General features: G+C 45.2%; 1 protein-coding gene across 1 annotated transcript; it reads right to left on the bottom strand.

Annotated features, from left to right (window-relative positions):
* Positions 1–206: 206 nt before the first annotated feature.
* Positions 207–11,091, bottom strand: TRAPPC3 (trafficking protein particle complex subunit 3). Its single transcript, XM_056846895.1, has 5 exons — positions 10,983–11,091; positions 3,547–3,644; positions 3,194–3,293; positions 1,374–1,556; positions 207–394 (listed from the first exon to the last, which is right to left on the bottom strand). The coding sequence occupies exons 1-5, from the start codon at positions 11,025–11,027 to the stop codon at positions 275–277; spliced, it is 546 nt and encodes a 181-aa protein (XP_056702873.1). The 5' UTR covers positions 11,028–11,091; the 3' UTR covers positions 207–274.
* Positions 11,092–22,329: the final 11,238 nt, after the last annotated feature.

Below are 22,329 nucleotides of genomic sequence, written 5' to 3' on the forward strand. Positions count from 1 at the left end.
TATTGGTGTGGAGCCAAAACACAGAAGCTACAAATGGGTACTCATTTTCTCTGAGGAGTACAAAAAATATTCTGTAGGCTACGAAGGTCTTTGATACAAATCTTGTGGAAATAAAACAGGACAAGTCAAAGAGTTGCTTCCTAAGGAAATAATGTAGAACAACATCTTAATGAACCAAACTGGGCGTCTGAACAGAATAGAAGGCATGATGTGCCTACAAATCCCAGGTGGACGGTTCATACTGTCCAGTTTAACAGGGAGGCTGCCCTTGGACTCACTCCTCTCCCGCAGGGAGATTGTCTTCAATCCGCTTGATAAATTTCATCCTGATTTCTGTGACTCCATCTCCTTTCAATGTGTCTTGCACAAATTTGACATCCACGGCCATCTGAACCTGCAGTGTAAAAAAGAAACAGAAACCCCGTGCTTCTGAGACACGCAACTAGAATGCCCCAGAAGACTGCCTAGCACATCTGGAAACTGCACTGAGGATGGAGGGCAAGGGAAATTCCCCCCTATATTACTGCACAAAAGGGTCCCTGGTTACCCCCTCTCTTTACCACCCTTACCATTTACCATTCAAGTAGTACAGAACAGGAAGTGTTAATGTATTTTTCACAACTATAGGAACACTCTGCCCATTCCTGATTAACTGTAATCCAAGTACAATATTGTTACTTCTGCCAAGTGTAACAATATCATACTGGGATTACAGTTCATGTGGCCAGACATGAACAAGGAGACAGAAATTAATGCCCTCCTCCCCATCCTCTGCTCCACGCTTCCATTCCAGAAAAGTGTAGAGCCAATACTGCCCATTCCAGAAAGACATGCACATCAGTTGCAAAAACCTTGCGCAAGAACACAAGAGCTGAGTGTACACTTCACAGTCACCAGCTGTTGGCAAGCACAGAATAGGGTAGGCTTTACCAGCCTGAGGAATCTTGGCTGCCATTAAAACAAATAAAAAGATAAAGCAGCAAGGTCAGCAGACCAGATCATGTAAGGAAACTGTATAGTGAATGCCAGAGGACTAACTTCAGGTGAGCATGTTTCTGCTGATCAAGGGACTGCGTTCCTGTGATCTCCTTCTCATCTGGCTATCATGGATGATTATTCTAACCCTGATCACTGTGCCCTCCCTTCTTCCTCCTCCAGATACCATTCTATAAATATTTTTATAAAACCAATCCATAATGTTGAAAAGAGATAAAGTCTCCCAAGGTTTGTATATGTAAGTGATGTTAACACAGTGTGGACATTTTGACAGGATACAGAGGACACACATACTGCTATTCATTCATTCCAACACATCCTTCCCCGCACAGAAAGAACTACAGCCACCACCTCCTCCACCATCTCCTCCTCCTCACCATTTCCAGGGCTCCCCGCAGGACCCCACACAAGAGGTTAGAATAAATAAGAGACGAGTGGTTATCGGGCAGCTCCACAAAGTCCACCAGGGGATTGTTTTCAAGGATGAGGGAGAACTCGTCACCTGCCGGGCTCCAGTTTGTGATGCTCGGGGTAATGCCCAAGTACATTTTAAAGGCCACCTGTCAAGCAAGACACATATGAGGCAAGGACTGGACTCCGACAGTGCCGTGTTTAGCATGCTGCTGCCTGACAAACTGTTGAATGCCCAGCAAAAGAAGCTTAGCAGCAACTATCCAAACTAAAACTGATGCAAATCGCTGTCTATATCAGGGGTCCCCAGCACAGCGCCCGCCAAGTGTTTTTAGGAAGTGGGCAGGGGCTTCTGATTGGCTGAGCAGATTTTTAAAAACCTTACTTTGGCAGCAGTTGCTGACACAGCGCAAGAATCTTCACTGCATGGCTGAAGTTAAGCTGTGTGTATGCAAGAAAATATTTTTAAACAGTATGTTTACAAGTATGTTTTACAAGGCATCCTGTTAAACAGAGCTTCTGCCTGAAATGCTGAAGGTTTACTAATTGGGTTATGCACAATCTCACTCCCTGACATGTGGTGGTTGCTCCACCTCCTATGGCAGGCATTTTGTGGTAGGCCTTGCCTCCTGCAACAGCCATTTTGTGTTTCTATCCTCCACCCTGTGTCAGAATTCCAAAGGTGACCACAGGCTCAAAAAGGTTGGGGACCCCTGGTCTACAATGTTAAGACAACAAGGGACGCATCTGATAGGAAGTAGTCATGTACACCAGACACAATAACGTCTCTTGAAAATGGTTCAAGAACATTGGAGTCATGTGGTGTCTCACTAGAAGCAATTTTTATTTATCTCAGCTGCCGCTTTAATAGGTTAACAGGAAACATCTGATGAGAGCTGGGCTCTCCAGTCTCTAGGAATTAAAACTCAGTTGGGCCACATCTCTTTTCATGTTACCAACAAACCAGAAGTCACAGTTAACATTTATGTGGGACCGTAAGCCATTCAAACTGCCAGAAGCAGCTGATGTATAACAGTGGAGTTGGACAAGTCCGTGGTTGGTGAGGATTATGAACATGGTCTCTGTTCACAAGGCTAATATGCCCAGATTCATGTCACCTCTCATCCCAATTTTCCACTTGTAAGGGGGTGCACAAACAACTGCTTTTTAAAGTACTCGTTGGAAAAGCCTGCACCCAGACTTGTAAGATGGACCCAACAGGAGTCAAGGCCAAAGCTAACTTCCCTTTAAGGTGAATGCTATACTGATTGTTACCTGACTCCACAGGCATTTGGCATAAGAGTTACTTCCCTAGTAGCAGCTCCCAGCTGTAAAATCCAACTTCAAAAAGTAGTTTTATGATTTTGTGTGAGAACTACAATTTGGGAAGCTTACAGGGGTGGCAGGAAATAAGGGAAACTGCTTTGGCATATGTGTGCCATCAACAGCTCCCACATCAAACTCCTTGTAAACGCCTATGGAGTCCAGGGCTCGACTGCAAATAGTGCTAGTACTGATACATAACATGAGTTAGGCACACCATGCATGCGCCTGGATTGCACTGCACACATTCAACAAGGAGTTTCTACTGTACTTTATAAAACCAGTTATACGATAGGAAATATCACATAACAAAATACCTGGCAGTAGGAATTGGATTTTAACTTGATGTCCAAAATGTTTACTAAAGAAATTTTACATTCACAATAGAAATCCCAAACTTATTTTAAAATAAAACAGTAGAACATACTGGGCACAAAGGAACACAATCAAGATAGGGTGTTACCTTTGCAATGACATCTGCAGTTTCTCGGAAGTCGTGGCACCTCCCCACGTTGGATCGAGCCAGGAAGTCTTCTATAAGTCGAACACCTATGTTGTAGCCCCTGTTGAGAGAGTCAGACAGCACCAAGCGATAAAGCCTGACAGCACAAGTGATCTCAACCTTGAGGAAGAACATTCTAAATACGGGAGGGGGGGGATGAGAGAATGCTCATACACTTGCGTTCTCTCTCTTTTATTAAAAATAACACAGAATTATTGGATTAACAGTACCCACTAAGTGTCCAGCGGAAAGGGAACACCCCCCCAGGCCCCCACCCGGGCCAAATCAGTGCTTGCCAACCGCTTGTTCCTTACATTTTATCAAGCTGCTTGTTCACATCTTCGTCGTTCTCGTAGTCTTTACAGAGCTGAGTGACCAGCGCCCCGTAAGTCAGCGTGAAGAGCTCCGAGCTCTAGACAAATTCAAAATGCATTTAGCATCGGCCAGACAGGGAAAGTCTGTGAATGCATAACGGACTGTTATCTCCCAGGGCTAGTATGAGTTGGCCTGAAGGAGAAAGGGGCAAGAAAGCTTCTGCCTCAAAAGGAACATGCTATGCTGCAAATTTTGCAGGTACCTCCCAGCTCCACACTTTAAAGAGGGGGGAAATTCCATTCGGCTCATTGGGGAAAAGAAAGACATCAAACAGTTCTGCCCACAGGTGTCAGCTGACTGCCACAGGAAAGAAAGGGTACTTTGATCGGCATAGGTAGCTTCCATTTCCCTTCTCCTCAGGACCTCAGCCACAACTTGAGGAAAGCAGCCACCTACAGGTTGTTCAGTCCATAAAAGCCTGTTCATGGCATTGTTGGTTCATCACCTGCTCCTACATCATAACCAAACTGGTTTGGCTAAGAGCTGGAATAGCCTTCTTATCCTTTTTGTGAATAGCTGCCTTATATTGCAATAAAGTCCTTATATTCCAGGCAACATGAATTCAATTTTAGCTGGTGAAAGTGAAGGCACCCCCCCTCTATATTCATCCCAACTATAGCTTTTCAGTTTGTCACATGTCTCAATTACTTAAATCACATTCCACTCATAGCTGGCTACACTGGGCACAAATTGGAAACTATTATCCATGAACTCTAGCAATAAAAACTATTCCTTCTGACAGAGGTAGCTGACCTAAGGCAGATATGCTGCAAGCAGCAATTCGGGGTGCTCCTGAACAAGTCCCAAATGGGCTCATGACCAAGTGTGCTCTACGCTCCTCTTGCCTCTCCCCATACATTCAGCTTAGTATTTAGTTTGGGAAGACTAGGTTTGCTTTGGAGCCATAATGTCATTCTCTTATACTCCAAATCCTGTCCCATCACTTGCCAAAGAATAACCTCTTCTACTTTGAAAAAGTACTCCAAAGAATAAGAACATAAGTGGAGCCCTGTGCTGGATCAGACCAGTGGTCTTAGTGCAGCATCCTGTGTCACACAGCAGCCCATCAGCTGCCCTGGAGGCCAACTAACAGGACACAGAGGCCAAAGCCCTCCTCTGACATTGCCTATTAGCACTGGGTTTCAGAGATTTGCTGCCTCTGAACATGCAGCTTCCCTTTAGTTACCATGGCTAGTAGCCACTGAAGGGCTGCCCCTCCATGAATATGTCTAGTCCCCTATAAAGCCATCCATTGCTTGTGGTCATCGCTACGTCCACTGGCTGTGAATACCACAAAGTGATTACTTATTGAGTAAAGAAGTACTTCCTTTTGTAGTTACTGAATCTATTGCCCATCAACTTCATTGGGTGCCCCCAAGTACTAGCGTCATGGGACAGGGAGAAAAGAGTTCTCCTTATCCACTTTCTCCACCCACTGCATAATTTTATAAAGCTCTATAATGTCCCTCCATTGGTCATCTTCTTTCTGAACAGAAAAGGTCCAGACTATCGAGGCTTTACAGGTTATCTGTTAGAGGGGTACACTGTGTCCCCCCCCCCCAATATCTAGTTTCTTGCTCTGGACTTGGAAAGTCTTTGTGACGGAAATGAAACCAGACAATTGCCAACTGTTTATTAGTTTTTCTACATGCATCATTGAGCATACTATTCTACTTAAGAGAATTTATAGTCTTCTACTTAAGAGCTCTGAGGAAAAAAGAGAAAAAGCATCTTTGGCATCAGGATGAGCATGCAGCAGTTCTGTCCCTATCATGGGGGGGGGGGGGGCTGCTATGCCTCCATCACATTTTCCACACCTGGAGCTTCTGAATTTTTTTTAACCATCAAGTCCCAGGTGACTTATGGTAACCCTGTAGCATTTTCAAGGCAAGAGACGTTCAGAGGTGGTTTGCCATTGCCTGCCTCTGTGTAGCAACCCTGGTATTCCTTAGTAGTCTCCCATCCAAATACTGACCAGGGCTGACCCTACTTAGCTTCCGAGATCTGATGAGTCTGGGCTAGCCTGAAATATACAGTGAGGGGAAAAAAAAAATTTGATCCCCTGCTGAATTTGCCCGTTTGCCCTCTGACGAAGAAATGACCAGTCCATAATTTTAATGGTAGGTCTATTGTAGCTGTGAGAGACAGAATAACAGGAAAAACTCCAGAAACCCAGAAGACAAAAATCAGAGATTGATGTGCATTATAATGAGTGAAATAAGTATTTGATCCCTTTGCAAAAGATGACTTAGTACTTGATGGCAAAACCCTTGTTGGCAATTACAGAGGTCAGACATTTCTTATAGGTGACCACCAGGTTTGCATCTCACGAGGTATTTTGTCCCACTCCTCTTTGCAGATCCTCTCCAAGTCAGTAAGAGTTCGAGGCTGATGTGTAGCTACTCGAACCTTCAGTTCCCTCCACAGAGTTTCGATGGGATTAAGGTCTGGAGACTGGCTAGGCCACTCCAGGACCTTAATGTGCTTCTTCTTGAGCCACTCCTTTGTTGCCTTGGCCGTGTGGTTTGGGTCATTGTCATGCTGGAATACCCATCCTCGACCCATTTTCAATGCCCTGGCTGAGGGAAGGAGGTGCTCACCCAAGATTTGACGATACATGGTCCCGTCCATCGTCCCTTCGATGAGGTGAAGGTGTCCTGTCCCCTTAGCAGAAAAACACCCCCAAAGCATAATATGTCCCCCTCCATGTTTGACGGTGGGGATGGTGTTCTTGGGGTCGTAGGCAGCATTCCTCCTCCTCCAAACACGGCGAGTTGAGCTGATGCCAAACAGCTCGATTTTGGTCTCATCTGACCACAACACTTTCACCCAGTTCTCCTCTGGGTCATTCAGATGTACATTGGCAAACTGCAGACGGGCCTGTACATGTGCTGTCTTGAGCAAGGGGACCTTGCGGGCTCTGCAAGATCTCAGTCATTCACGACGTAGTGTGTTACCAACTGTTTTCATGGTGACTATGGTCCCAGCTGCCCTGAGATCATTGACAAGTTCCCCCAGTGTAGTTCTGGGCTGCTTCATCACCATTCTCATGATCATTGTTATTTTGTGTTTCTTCCATTTGCGAATTATTGCACCAACTGTTGTCACCTTCTCACCAAGCTGCTTGGCAATAGTCTTGTAGCCCAGTCCAGCCTTGTGCAGGTCTACAATCTTGTCCCTGACATCCTTGGACAGCTCTTTGGTCTTGGTCATGGTGGCTAGTTTGGAATCTGATAGATTGATTGCTTCTGTCGACAGGTGTCTTTTGTACAGGTACTGTAACGAGCTGGGATTATAGGTAAGACCTCTCCCTTACAGCAGGTGCTTCTAATCTCAGCTCGTTACATACAGTGAAGATACCAGGTAGTCTGACTTCTGGCTTGTTGATAGGGGATCAAATCTGGCTGGTTGATACGGGATCAAATACTTATTTCACTCATTATAATGCACATCAATCTCTGACTTTTGTCTTCTGGGTTTCTGGGGGTTTTCCTGTTGTTATTCTGTCTCTCACAGCTACAATAGACCTACCATTAAAATTATGGACTGGTCATTTCTTCGTCAGAGGGCAAACGGGCAAATTCAGCAGGGGATCAAATACTGTTTTCCCTCCTGTATTACCAGCAGTTGACAGAAATGTTGTTGAATTTATGCCCTTCTGTTAAAGATTGAAAACTGTCGAGATGTAAATGTATATGAAATAGATATCAACTATATAAAATGAGCAGGCCACTGCTCAAAGTTTTACTCAAGTTTCATTTATACAGCAGAAATAGCTTGTATCAGATTAAGAAACCTATCACCTACCATGAGATGCATAGATGCAGAAGGTGAAATGAATGGCAAATACCAATACTAGAGAATGAAAGCAACAGGCAAGCAGAAAGAGGAAGGGGGAAAAAGACAAACATCAGAATTTAGTGAGACAACAGAGATTATACCACATTCTCACAAGCTCCTACAAAGCCAAACTGCAGCAGAGAGTGTCTTGCATCACATTTGGAATTAAGGCTTGTTAGATGTTGTATAGGATCTCAGGATGCTGATCAAACCCAGCAGCAAGTGATCAGGCCAGCTATCAGCTGATCCCTTAGAAAGCTAAAAGATGCTGCTTTGGTTTCATTTCAGAAAGAGAAAGGAAACTGTCTGCAGCCCCAAGGCTGAAATCAGATGAGTTAAGTAGCTTGAAAACCAACATGTCAAAAGATTACTTTCACCCCAGCTAGTCCACCTATGGGGAAGGAAGTTAACAGGCAGACACATCCACAGAAAGGATTTAATTGATTAGTAGGTAAAGAATCAATGTCATTTCAGTGAATTCATTGATAAGTCTGTTGAACAGAACAGTATATGAAGGGAGAATGCCTGGTTAATACTAGTGCAAAGCACACCGATTAAATGCTGTAAATTCTCAGGTTTCCCCTGTCATTAGCTATTAGGAAAGGAAAAATAAATTCTATACGTGCATTTGCTGTTCTGGATCAAAGCTATTGTTTAATTATCTGCTATGTTACAAAAAGAGATGCTAGTTAGAAAAGAACTTTTGAACCAGATCAGCAGAAACCTCTTCCAAGCATTTCTGTCTGTTAAAAACAGAATGCCTGAAATGTATAAAGCGTTCAAGCTGGTTGGCTATTACAGTTAACACTCCCTCCTCAAATGAGCAAAGCTTTTCCTGCATGCCAGCCTGACCTTCTAGCCACTAATACCCTAATCCTATTACTGAGGGGGGGGGGATAGAGCAACACATGGACACTTAAGATGCATCAACTGAAGTGGTACCTCACCCCTACACCAAAGGACTGAAGTGACCACAACTGAACTACATTAGCACAAGCAAACTGAAAAACAGGTTTCACCAACATGCATGACCCCAGCAGATAACCAAGGGAGAAAAGCCTATAGTAATGTAAACATACTGGATATTTGCAGGACTAAGCCTGATGAAGGCAAAGCTGAACACAGATGGAAGGAAGTTAATATGTTTTGTGACTGCTACACTCGTCTCCTCTGCCTTATTTTCACTGTACTGGTAACACAGAACTACGGTAGGTTAAACTCAAGATGTACAAATACAAAACATGTGATACCCACACAGATTGTTGTGCCTATTACAAGGCAAAAACTACCAGGATGCCTAACCAGTCTGTGGCACTATCTCTCGACTGTACATCCTGTTAGTTACTCATGACCACATCTGCTCCACTCTCAAGTCAGACAGCACCAAGAATTGGAATTAATTCCATAGAGATAGCTGTGCTAAGTGTGTTGCTACAAAAATGAACAGGAATCTAGGGGGCACCTTAATGACTGAACCATAATACTATTCCAGGGATTCTTAACAGGGTCACAGGGACAATCTATAAATTGTCAAATACATTCAGAACTCTGGGGTATAAATAAGGGGGCATTCCGTATTCTAGACAGCCCCATCTCCCCATTTGTAATTTCTTCTGACAACCTCTAGAGGAGAGTTGCCTTATATTGCTCACCCCCAACCTGAAGATAAAATCTGATTTCTTCCCTGGGTGCCAGGAGGCCAAAAAAAGAAAAAGGAAAAAAGTAGTAGTAGTGGGGAAATACAAGAAATGGGAACCAAACCTAACACTGAATTGGTTGACAGCCATAAGGCACAAGGATCACATATTTCTAAGATCCATGTTGTGTATGCATTTCATAACTATATTTTATATAAATAAAACTCTCTCCTCTGGATCATTGTCTTTATCTCATTTTTCCCCCTTTATGACTTGGGGGGGGGGCATTTGATGACAATACTGCACAACTGGTGAGTGGTAGTGACTTAAGCTCAAAGCCCATTTTATACTGGCTAAAACTTTTTGAGGCCTACAATGAAGGTTGCCAAACTCCAGGTGGGACCTGGACACTTCCATAATTACAATTGAGCCTATGGAATATGCTCCATGTGCTTTGGAGGGTGGACTATATGGCACTATACAAGGGTTGCCAGGTTCCTCCTCACCACTGGCGGGAGGTTTTGGGGGCAGAGCCTGAGGAGGGTGGGGTTTGGGGAGGGACTTCAATGCCATAGAGTCCAATTGCCAAAGCAGCCATTTTCTCCAAGTGAACTGATCTCTATCAGCTGGAGATCAGATATAACAGCAGGAGATCTCCAGCTAGTACCTGGAAGTTGGCAATCCTACACTATACCCACCCTGAGGGCTTGCCATAACCCCACTCCCCAGGCTCCACCTCTACATCTCCAGGGATTTTGCAACCTAGAGTCAGCAACCCCAGCTGCAACCCACTTGTGCAAATGCAATATAGTAGATCATCAATTGCACCTGAAGAGAATCAAGGGGGGGGGGATGCTTGGTAGGTGTATAAAACCCCACAGAAGTTTATAGATAACCCAGAACGCCCTCCAGCTCTTCCTTTGGAATATACCTCAGACCAGGGCTTCTTAAACTTTTTCCACTCATGACCCCTTTTTGCCCTAGAAATGTTTACGTGACCCTGGGTATATAGGTATATAAAATAAATGTATAAAAAGGGTTGCCAACCTCCAGGCAGCAGCTGGAGATCTCCTGCTATTACAACTGATCTCCAGCTGATTGGTTCACCTGAGTAATTTATTAGTGAATGTAATGATATGTAAGATTGGTAACCATTTACAAAAGAGAAATAATTTTATTTCTAGATGGAAGGAGGTGGAGGGAGGCCAAATGCAACTTAAATTTAATGTTATAACGTATCAACAAAGTTATGTTTCTCTGTTATTGTAATAATTGTGATGATAATGGACTTTTAAACTTGTTGAAAGATTTTGGCGAAAATAATAAAAAAAATTTTAAAAAAAAGATCGGTTCACCTGGAGAAAATGGGCACTTTGGCAATTGGACTCTATGGTATTGAAGTCCTTCCCCTTCCCAAACCCCGCCCTCCTCAGGCTCCCCCCCAGAAACCTCCTGCTGGTGGCGAAGAGGGACCTGGCAACCCTATATACAAATCAAACATTTACTGATAAGTTATAAAGAAATTGATTTTAAAATTGATTTTTCCCGTGACCTCCACAATTCACGACCCACAGTTTAAGCAGCTTTGCCTCAGACCACTTAGCAAGCCCCGCCCCTGAACTCCCCCCTCCCTATTGCCCCGCCCCACCCACACCCACTCAACCTCCCTCCAAGCCCCACCCACCTCCTCTGGCCCCTCCCCTTAAACCGTTTAAACCGCCCCATCCCAACCGACTCCCGTCAACCGCCACTCAACTAGCCCCGCCCAGCCCCTCCCCCCCCGTCCCAGCAAGTCAACCTAACACTCTCTTTATAGATTAATCCCCCGGCCTAGAAGGAGCCGCCGCCACCTCGAGCCCCCCACCCTCCATTCCTCTATCCTCCTCGGCCGCCGTTACCATTTTCTTGCTCTCGCCGCCCCCACGACTACCCTGCCGCGCCATCCTGCCGGCTGCCCTGTCGACTGCTTCCTCAGCCTGGCGGCAGCGGAAAACAGCCCTGTGGGTGGAGCGGGGGGAAAAAAACCTCGGACGAGCAGGAGGCCCTGCTAGGCTGCTGCTGCTCCGCCTCCCGTCAGGACGCAGGCACTACAACCCCCAGGATGCACCGCGCGGAGCAGGTAAGCCGCCGAGCATGCCGGGAGCGAGAAGAACGTTCGTCGTCCCTCACTGGTCGAGAAAACAAAAAGACGGGAAATGCCTCGAGAGTCTCCCAGCTTGAACTTCCGCTTAAGGCGCCATTGGCCTGAATATTCTCCGGCGCCGCTGTAGAATCATAGCGTTGGAAGGGCCCACCAGGGTCTATCTTTATGCATCTCTATGGTGAAGCCTCTCTATGTTTGGCGTGGGTAGTTTAGTGTGGAAAAACCCGTTAATCTGTTAGGCTAATAGCTACTGCTGTAGTGCGCATGCGCTTCGCCCTCCCCCACTCATCTTTGTCGGCTAGCATGTTTGGGATTTCTGTATTGGTGCTCCTGAGCTGCAGAACTACAACTTCCGGCATCCTCTTCTTACCGCAAAAGGCTCAAGCGAAATTCATATAAACTTCCAGTTCTGCGTTGAAGGTTTTTGAGGGGAGCAGATGCTCAAAAAAAGTAGGGCAGGGAACTCTGTTTGGGGCTTCTTGCTGTGTAGTTTGTTCTTGACCCTCAAATGACGGGGGCTGAAATAACCTGAATTCGAGTTTTTGCGTCTGTATGACAAACTCCTCTTAAGACTCCAACTCCCAGCATGCCCTGTAAAGTAGTTGTAAAGCAAGAGTAGTTTTAGTCCAGAGGTGGGAGCTGTTTCCCAAGAAAACGTGCAAAGGGGAGAAACCAGCAACAGGTCCTAAGGGAGACATGCTGTGGGCAAACTGTGACATGAGAAACATGCATTTAGGTGTTAGGAGTTGCTTCCCAGCCCCTCATAGGTGTTCATCCAACTACTAAGTAGAAAACTTTGTTGGAGAAAAATAATGTGACCAATTATCGCCTGAAGCAATTGAAAGAGCAGTGATAGAACAATTCCAGGTCTTCCTGGATGACTCATCAGCACTAGCCCATTCCATCTGGCTTTAGGCTGGGCTAAGGAAAAGGCGCTGGTGGTTTTAGTCTGTCTCTTCTAGAATATGGAGAACAGCTATACCTCTGTTATCTATCAACAGCATTCAACACTGGGCCATGCCATTTTGTGGAGACATTTGGAGGTAGATGTCGGGAATAAGAATTCTGTCCTGGATTGATTATGGCAAGCCTTAGAAGACTGCAGCTGGAGACACGCTGTCATTAGTGTGGGACTGGACTTGTCAGGTTCCTCAGGGCTCAGTCTTATGCCCTGTGCTATTCAATCTCAGTGTAAAGCTTTTAGGAGAAATTATTCGTGGATTTGGAGTAGGCTATCATCAATAAGCCGATGACACCCAGCTCTTTAATTTCTTTATCCAGATTGGTTGACAGTACTATAGAGATCCCAGACCATTGCCTTATAGCTGTTGTTGTGGTTAAAGATGAACAAGTTGAAACTTAATCCTGGCAAAACAGAGGTAATGCTGGTTGGGAAGGGGGAAGTCTTGAAGGACGTTTATTTGTTAGCCGCCGTTCTATCTTGCAGAACTCAGGGCTGTTTCAATATAACTAAAATAACAGTAATAAAAATACATAAACTACTACAATTTTAAATCTCAATTAGGACTCCCAATAAATTAAAAAATAAAATTAGTCAAATGCCGTCCTAAACAAAAGTGTACCTACAACTTCCTCCTCAAGGCAGAAACTAAAGGGGCCAAAGTGCACCTCCCTGGGAAGGTTGTTCCATAATTGTAGGACATTGTTGATGGGGTCTAGTTGACATTTGCTGACGCATTTAAGAGCCTGCCATGGTCTCTGTCACGTTGTGGGGCAAGACTAGCCACTGTTTGGCTCCCTCTCTTGTTGCTGCCACCACTTCAGGTAAAATCCAGCCCGGAAATGTCTCTTGGTCATGGGAGTTGAACTAACTAGGCTATGCACGTCACCTAGATTGTGGCAGGTTCCTCAGAGCATGTTCCCTCTCACAGTAGAGCAGGGGTGGGGAACGTCAGGCCCAGGGGCCGTTTAAGGCCCGCGAAATCATTTGGTCTGGCCCTTTGTGGGTACTGGCAGATCTCTAGCTCAGAAGGATCTAACACTGGTGATCCGCCCCCTCTTGCGAACAGGAATAGCATCTATTCAAGGCGGATGTGCGTTTGTTTTGCCGAGAAAAGGAACCTTTCCCCCCCCTTGCACAAAAGTCGTTAGCTATGGAGCTGCTAGGACCGCCCAAGAAACTGTGTTAACCCTTTTCCACCCGGGCCATGGAGAAACATATTTTTCTGTACTACAAGAGGGCTGGGGGCGGAAGTGGCGACAGTGGAGGGATTAAAGGGGGCAGGGTCAGAATGCAGGGGGGGGTGAGTTCTTAGCCAGTGTATCCTCACGGCTGTAGAATCTGGCCCCCACCATGCAGAGCAGGAGCAACTCCGGTGTGAAGCTGGACGGCTACGTCCTGCTGGTGCAACAGACCATCCTGTGCCACCAGGTGGGCGAGTGTGCCACAGGTTGGATGCCTGCCTGCTTACCCGTGCCGGGGGGGTGGTCATCTGGGGCAGCTGCCGGCTTGGTCGGCTAATATTTAAGTTGATAATTTTGTATGGCCCACGAATGATGTTATAAATATCCAAATGGCCCTTGGCAGAAAAAAGGTTCCCCACCCCTGTACTAGAGAGAGGGAAGTACTAGAGAGATGGAAATGATGGGGGATGGTGGCTGGCTTGGCGAGCGAGGCCCAAGCGGCCTCACTGTACACAGAAAGATACAGGGGGAGGTCGCTGGCTGGGCGTGCGAGGCCCAAGCAGCATCATTGTGCCCGGAAATGAGGGGGAAGGTGGCTGGCTGGGCGTGCGAGGCCCCAGCGGCATCGCTGTGCCCGGAAATGATGGGGGGAGGTGGCTGGCTGGGTGACCAAGGCCCGAGCGGCCTCATTGCGCCCAGAAATGATGGGGAGGAAGTTGCTGGCTGGGCAAGCGGGGCCGCCACAGCCCCTGGAAACCCATAAAGGGAGTGGGGGCTGGCTGCCTCGGCTTGAAGGCTGGAGAAAAGTGCTCCGGGTGCTGGACCTGGCCTGCAGGCCACATGTTTGACACCTCTGTGTTAGAGTGTCAGGCTAGGGTCTGGGAGACGAAGGTGTGAACCCCCACTCTGGGAGATGAAGGTGTGAAGCCCCCACCATGGCAGCTTGCTAGGTGACCATGGGCCAGTCACTCTCAGCCTCACCTACTTTAAAAGGTTGTTTTTTTGAAGAGAGGAAAATGATGGAAGCCCCTTTGAGGTCCCCACTGGAGAGAAAGGTGGGGTATATATGGAGAAAGAGAGACAAACATCAGCAATTTCAGAGATAACTCTCTCCCTGCAATAGCATCCATGAGATTATATCTACCCACTTGTTCGGCTTTTGGTGAGAACCTTGTTATTCCAGAGTTTTAACAAGGCTGTTTTAACAGTGTTTTTAACCTCTTTGCAATTCTCTGTTGTACCTGTTTAATAGATATTTTTCCATGCAAGGCACAGCTGTATAAATGGGGAATATTTTAGGAGGATCAATGTGCTTAGGGTGAAAAGATGTTTCACCGGATTGCTAAATGACAGAGATACAGAATTCTTCAGTCTGTTTTACATTCCACACTTCCTTGAGTAGTAGAAGTTCCCAAACAGGGCTGTTTCCTTTTGTGATGAGAACCCAGGAAACCTACAAAACAGGATTTTGTAGTATCTGTTTATTAATAAAGGGTACACGTTGAGGAGATCAGAAGCACATACACAGGCAATACTATTGCAAAAGCAATATTTCAGTTTCCCAACATTTTAGGAATGTTTCCCAGCAGCAACAAGCCTTTTACAGTAAGCTCCACAGTCAGATTATTTCTATACTCAGTCACATTCAAACTCCAAACACTTTTTTTCCCTTTTCAGCCTCCTCCCAGCCCAGGTGTATGTGGTGTGATGGGGCACACATGCCAGTTGCTTGGTATAGCCGCCAGCCATTGTAGGCTGAATGTATCATCCATCGCTCAGAGCCAGGCTATACAGAAAATTTAAGTTGTGATGGGCTGTTTTGCATAGCCAAAGAGCGTGCATGCAACACCCCCCTGCGTTTTCAAGGAAAGCTATCACAAAGAATTTTGACGGGTGACACATGCCATAATCTTCCGTGACAGCCATTTGGCCTGAGTGGTTCTTAAAGATAGGAGAGGGGAAGCTGCCTCTATTAATAAGGCGCAGTGGTGAGAGGTTGCACATTCATCCCACTGTGGTGATAACCCTGCATGAGACCTATCATGCATGCTTCCAAGCAAGGAAACAGGATACCAGAATACATTAGCAGCAGAAGGCTGCGGCAGGGTGTCAGCATGTTCTATAGCAGAGGTTCCCAAACCTTTTGGGGCATGGAGCACTTTTCAGGAGAGGAATTTGTCACAGAGCACTAATTTTCACCTAGCGCCTATATGCTAAACTGAACGACAGTAGTATTTTTCTTTCCAATCTCTTCATGGACCGCTAGGCGATGTTTCGCGGAGCACCAAGTGCTCCACAGAGCACAGTTTGGGAACCTCTGTTCTATAATGCAATAATCCAGCAAACCCAGATTTCGTATAAGGGAATAGGATTGTTGTCTGTTGCAATATCTATTGTATGTATCGTCTTGCTTTTGCTGCACTGTTTTCTTCCTTTCATAATCCACTTTCTGTACTGTTCATGATTGTCATGCCTGAAACAAGAATGAAATCAGCGTTAATGCCTTTTATGAGAACTGACCAAATTGTCGCAAAACATTGCACAAGCTTTTGAGCTCACCAGAGCTCTCCATCGGACTGTATGTTAAAGTCCACAAATATACATAAGGATAGAAGGCAGATTTCTCAGACCATGATCTGTTATGTTAGAATTTATTTATTTAAAATATTGTTTTTATACCCATCTTTCTGCCAGGTAACCTGAGACTCTAATCAGGAAATAGCAATGTAAAAACAATGTAAATAATTTAATAAAACCAACATTCAAAACAGAATAACGTATGCCCTGACCAGCGAGATAATTCCCCCTTTGTCTAGGCTCAGGGTGCCCCAAATACTCTCTGGAACATCTCTGCTTTGTAGCCTTGCTGGACAGCTGGGAGGGTTGGAACCCCTTGTCCTCTTTTGCGAGGCTGTTCCACAGTCATGGAGCACCCACTAAGTTGCCAACCTCCAGGTACTCACTGGAGATCTCCTGCTATTACAACTGATCTCCAGCTGATAGAGATCAGTTCGCCTGGAGAAAATGGCTGCTTTGGCCATTGGACTCTATGGCATTGAGGTCCCCCCCCAAAACCTCCTCAGGTTCCGCTCCAAACACCTCCCACCGGTGGCAGACCTGGCAACCCTAGCACCCACTGAAAGCCACTACAGCAGAATGGCGGGGGTGGGGGAGGACTAAATAGACATTGATGGGAAGACATGAACTGCCATGGAGAAGCACACAGACAGAGGTGGCCCTTCAAGTATGTGGACCCAGGTCATGAAGGGTTTTGAAGGTGAGCACCAACCCCTTGAATTGGACCCAGAATATAATCAGCAGCCAGTGAAAGGACCTCAGAATAGAAGGAACATGGTCTCTTCAACAAGCCCCATATAACAGATGAGCTGATGTGTTTTGAACCACCTGATCATCTTCCAGGGCAGCCCCTTGTAGCACTGGTGTATGGCTGATAGGACAGACAACTTTTTGAAAGTGTTTCCGTATCTGGTGAAGAAGCCTGAAAATGTAGATGTATTGGGCAAAGATCCCATTCCATATAGACATGACTGCTGGATACAAATTGTTGATGGACCCAGAAAGGGGCCTCCTTTGCATGAATTAATATCAAATCCCAGTAATGAGGATGAACTTTTCCCCTTAAATACTATGAGAGTTCAGCTGGATGGAATGCATGAAGCTTCCACTGGTTCAGTAACAGCTTGAAAGAATTTGAAAATAGACAAACTGTTATCACAAGCAGGAAAGAAGAGGCACAGAGCACTTTTTGAAGCAACGTGCCCCATGTTTGTTGAAAGGCAAATCAAACTCCCAGCAAAAGTCATCTTGGTTTTCATTTATCTCCATCTATTTAGTCAAATATTCCGGACTGATTTATGCTTTGAACTGTTAACAATTTGTTTGGTCATGGGGGTGGGTGGGACGGACGGACCTGTCTCCATCTTTTAGCTCAAGGTATTGTGTTGTAAGTAATCATAGTTTGAGTCTCTTTTTTTCTGTCTCAGTAAAAAAATAAAATAGATTTTTAAATGTATTTTTAAGTGCTTCGTCATTACACTGTATTGTCCATGATGGCAAAAAAAGGAGGACTATTTAAGAGAAGCAAAAATACCTGTCCTCCCTGCAACCTGGGCAAGACCTAATGTGAGAGTTGTATGGTGATTCATAGACCAGTGCTTTGGTGCCATCTCCCTTCTTCACAATCCCACTGAAGCACATCAGTCTTTTCAGAAAAAAATTGATGTTAACAGTAGGGGTCGATCTGGAAGCGTGCTTTTACTGTGTTCAGTCCAAACCTACTTTGTCTGTTTCCAGACTGAATCTCCAGGGTCTCAGGCAATAAAGTTCTTCCCCAATTCTCTCTGTGTGAGACCTTTTAAATTGTAGAACCTGGGACCTTGTATGTGCAAATCAAGTGCTCTACCACTGAGCCTCAACTCTGCTTGAGGTAAATAAATAAATACATTTTATTTGCAGCTAACAAACTGACCATACAGAGTAGATGTTTACAACCAAGGCCAACAAAGTTAGGAATCACCCAATTTTACACTTCCACAGATTAGAGAACATTGCGACGACGTAGCTTCATTGCTACGGCACAATATTTTGCAACCTGGGTGGTGATTGGTGAGCGGTCTCCCAGCAGAAACCTTTTGGTCCATTCATCCTCATCAACAGAGCCCATTTCCCTAATCAAAGGGTCAGTAATATTGAAGTGGGCTGACTTGTAGAGGGGACATCTAAAAAACACATGCTCAATGGTTTCCAGCTCCCCTTTGTTACACAGGCAAAGTCTCTCTACCCTGGGGATCTTCTTAAATCTCCCTTCTAATATGGCAGATGGTAGGGCTGCACATCTGGCCAGTGTATAGGCCCTCCTATGTGTGTTCCTTTCCAGGGAGTATAAATACGCAGCTGGTGCTCTGCTTGAGGTAGAAGCGGGCTACATACAGTACTGATTTGGCTCCCCCTCACACACACAACTGCTGTCACTAAGAATTCCATACACTCCTTAAAGCTTAAAGGAATATCTCCAATGATGTATGAATGAGTGTTGGGGGGGAACACACACATGAATCTAGTGCTTTTAAAAATTAAAGGTCAGCAGCCCATATGAAACATGGGGGGAAATGCCTGGCTACTGATGAGGCAGCATTCAATTTGTTGACATGTACATTGGACAATGAAGAAAGCTGATAGGAAGAAAGTAGATTCCTTTGAAATGTGGTGTTGGAGGAGAGTGTTATGGATACCATGGACTGCCAAAAAAACAAAGCAGTGGGTTATAGATCAAATCAAGCCTGAACTGACCCTAGAAGCTAGAATGACTAAACGGAGGCTGTCATACTTTGGTCACATTATGAGAAGACAAGAGTCACTGGAAAAGACAATCATGCTAGGAAAATTTGAAGACAGCCGGAAAAGAGGAAGACCCAACAAGAGATGGATTGACTCCATAAAGGAAGCCACAGCCCTCAATTTGCAAGACCTGAGCAAGGCTGTTAAAGATAGGACATTTTGGAGGACATTGATTCATAGGGTCACCATGAGTCGGAAATGACTTGATGTACTTAACACACACACACACACACACACACACACACACATTGGTCATTTCAGCTGCAAAGGCAGACTCATCCTTTGGCTGTGGCATACACTGGGACTTTTTGTTTGTTCCATGTATCTTTACCCACTCGTCACCTTCCATCCCCATCAGCTTCTCAAGATAATTCTTGTTGTTTTTTCCCCTCCATTAAAACTTCCTATCACACCCACAGGCAAGCCAAGAGTAAATAGCCACTTACATTACACTGAGAGCAGGCCAAGCAATATTGACTATGTGCATACTGTGAAGTTCTTAGTTTGCTGTTTTTCATCTATCCATTACTTCATCTTCATTCCTGTTGTCTGGCATAGAGGAAAAGCAGAAGGCCATGAACTGCAGAGGTGTCAGACCCAATCCGACCCAGCTGGCTTTCAACCAGAATTGAGGGATGATCTGGATTTCATCCCAGTTGCAAAGCCAGTGTCCATCTGCAGACACACTTCAGCTAGACAAACTGGTATTTGGTGAACATCCTCGCAGGCCCCCGAGCACAAAAACAGAGACTTCTGTATGCCCCAATCACCCGTGCTTTTCTCTCAGTGATTATTATTACGTGCCTCTTGGACTCACAGCATTTTCTGAATCAGGCCGAAGCTTGCTAGGCCCCAAGAGGGTGCTGGTAGAACAAAAGTCTCTGGACTCCCATGCCTTTCATAGTTGTGTAGAAAAAGAGGAGTGCTGGAAGTTGAGCTTGTGACGTTGGGCCAAAAAAACTTTATACTCTCTTCTAACAACTGTTCAAAGGTACAAGTGGAATCTGCCCTCCTTTGTTTTGGTTACACATTCCTTGCATGCAAGCCAACGGTGTGTGAATCTAGAGCAAGAACTGTGGCAGGCAATGGGTTGGATCCAGCTTTTTCACTTAATCTTGGCCAATACCCTCTCCTTACTACAGTTTATGTCCCACATGGCTTTTGCCTGAGAAGGTCCCAGGATCCCCAGCATACGTTTGGGTGGTCAAAAACCAGCTGAAGAGCTGGTTAGATCCAGCCCACTATGATTTACCTCTGTGGGTGAATCCAAAGGTGCCCTTGCATTCCTCAGTTCTTCGAAGGGAAGATTCTTTCTATGAGCAGAAGGAAACTTTAGCACCCAACCCAATGTGTGGATGGGGAAAACCCTCGCTTTGAAGAGATTTAATAGGCTCCCTGGCTCCAGCATTTTGAACAAAAGCTATCATTTGTAAATTTGAAGGTGGAAGACCTTTGCTCTTCTGTAGATCAATGTAAAAAACGTGGCCAAATTGATCTATGCTAGAGATAAGAGTTACACTCATTTTGATGCTCGGAGGACATGTTCTCAGCATGCCCTCCTGGGCCTGTTATCTAAGGGTAATCTTCCTTCCTATCTGGTTTCTCTGGTTAGTCCAAAATTATGTAGAATCTTTACGAACTGAAGATTTAATTGCCCTTTTTCAAGGGTTTTGCTGGGCTGTAATGCTAAGGAACCCCTTTTCAGACCGACTGGGTCCCTGCCCTCTTCAGTCAGTGGACTCCTTGGTACATATCCTTTTGCATTGTCCTTACGTGTACCAACTTAGGCTAAAATGGATTATACCATGTTTTAACAAATGGTCTGCATTTTCTCAAGGAACTTTGGAGCAAAAGGTCCAGTTCCTCTTAGAGGACTCTGACCCTCAGTGTACTTATTTTGTTACCCGTTTTTTGGAGGCTGCAGAGAACAGTCGAAGGGAGATGTTTTTAGAGATGGGTCTTAATAAGCTTTATGGTTTTGTTGTTCAAGACCTTGGTCTAAGAACAGGGGGAAACAAAGAAAGAAGAAATGTAACTTCCCCTGATCACAGGCCTAGTTTCAGTGCTGCCAAATGCATGCCAGCTAGCTAAATGTAAATCTAGCCATTTTTAAAAAGGTGATTACGTATGTATGTGCTGTCAAAGTTGCAACCAACTTATGGCGACCCCATCAAGGGGTTTTCAAGGCAAGTGAAAAGCAGAGTTGGCTTGCCATTTTCTTACTCTGCAGAGCCTTCCATGATGGTCTCCCACCCTAGTAGCGACTCTGCTTAATTTCCAAGCTCAGGTTATACCATGCTGCCTTCCCTCCCTGAGAGGTGGTTATTTATGTGCCTTATAGATGTAGTGGCTTAAAGTTCAAGTACAGTAAGAACATTACCATTCTTTTCCTAAAAGTGAATGTATTGCTAGCAGCACCCTCCAAAATTATATTTATGTAGAAATACAGTCAGTACAGCAAATGCTAGCTGTTTTGAACACGGCGTCTACTGGAAAACCAAGCGGACATGCCAAAGATATATCGAAATTTGGTCATGTATTTTAGCCAGAATCAGTTACTCATAACTTGGGTCCCTTTCCAAACTAAGAGTGGGAGCCAGACTGTATAGAATATATGTTTAATGTACATGGCATAATTCCCCAAGTTGACAATCACAGTTTCAATTTTCAAGCACCAGGACTTTAATTTTTTCCTGCCCTAGTGGTAAAAGTCAGTGCTATTCTGGTCCACAGACTACCAATTGCAATGTGTTGAGTTTGTTAGAGATGGTAATCTATAGGTCTGGAGGTTAAAGACTATTAGGAGGAGAATTGGCATTTGACAAAGGTGAAAGAGAGAAAAGCATTATTTGCTTTGTGTTTGGAATGGGAAATGGGGGCTGTAGGCAGCAGGTTCTCCCCACACACACCACTGAAAGTAGAATCACAGAACCATCAGTGTTCATAGTGCATAGCCCCACTGTCATTCCAGGTTTTCAGAGCTTCGAAACACAACAAAAGCCTCCAAAAGCTGATTGACAAGAGGTGGCCACAGGAAAACAAGTGAGGGTCCAGAAAATGAATATGAACATAAGAACATAAGAAAGGCCCTGCTGGATCAGACCAAGGCCCATCAAGTCCAGCAGTCTGTTCACACAGTGGCCAACCAGGTGCCTCTAGGAAGTCACAAACAAGACGACTGCAGCAGCACCATCCTGCCTGTGTTCCACCGCACCCAATATAATAGGCATGCTCCTCTGATACTAGAGAGGAGTACGACTAGTATCCATTCTAACTAATAGAATACCCCTTTCCTCCATGAATATGCCCACTCCCCTCTTAAAGCCCTCCAAGCTGGCAGCCATCATCACATCCTGGGGCAGGGAGTTCCACAATTTAACTATGCGTTGTGTGAAAAAATACCGGTACTTCCTTTTATCTGTTTTGAATCTCTCACCCTCCAGCTTCAGCAGATGACCCCGTGTTCTAGTATTATGGGAGAGGGAGAAAAACTTCTCCCTGTCCACTCTCTCCAAACCATGCATAATTTTATAGACTTTTATCATGTCTCCCCTTAGCCGCCTTCTTTCCAAGCTAAACAGCCCTAAGCATCTTAACCA

The sequence above is a fragment of the Euleptes europaea genome, chromosome 3, assembly GCF_029931775.1.
Source record: "Euleptes europaea isolate rEulEur1 chromosome 3, rEulEur1.hap1, whole genome shotgun sequence".
NCBI lineage: Eukaryota > Metazoa > Chordata > Lepidosauria > Squamata > Sphaerodactylidae > Euleptes > Euleptes europaea.

Coding starts and splice junctions, on each gene's coding strand:
- TRAPPC3 (XM_056846895.1), bottom strand. CDS start 11,027: ATGGCGCGGCAGGGTAGTCGTGGGGGCGGCGAGAGCAAGAAAATG. Junction 3,645..10,982: donor GCGGCGAGAGCAAGAAAATG/GTAACGGCGGCC, acceptor GAATTTGTCTAG/AGCTCGGAGCTCTTCACGCT. Junction 395..1,373: donor TGCGGGGAGCCCTGGAAATG/GTGAGGAGGAGG, acceptor TTTACACTGCAG/GTTCAGATGGCCGTGGATGT.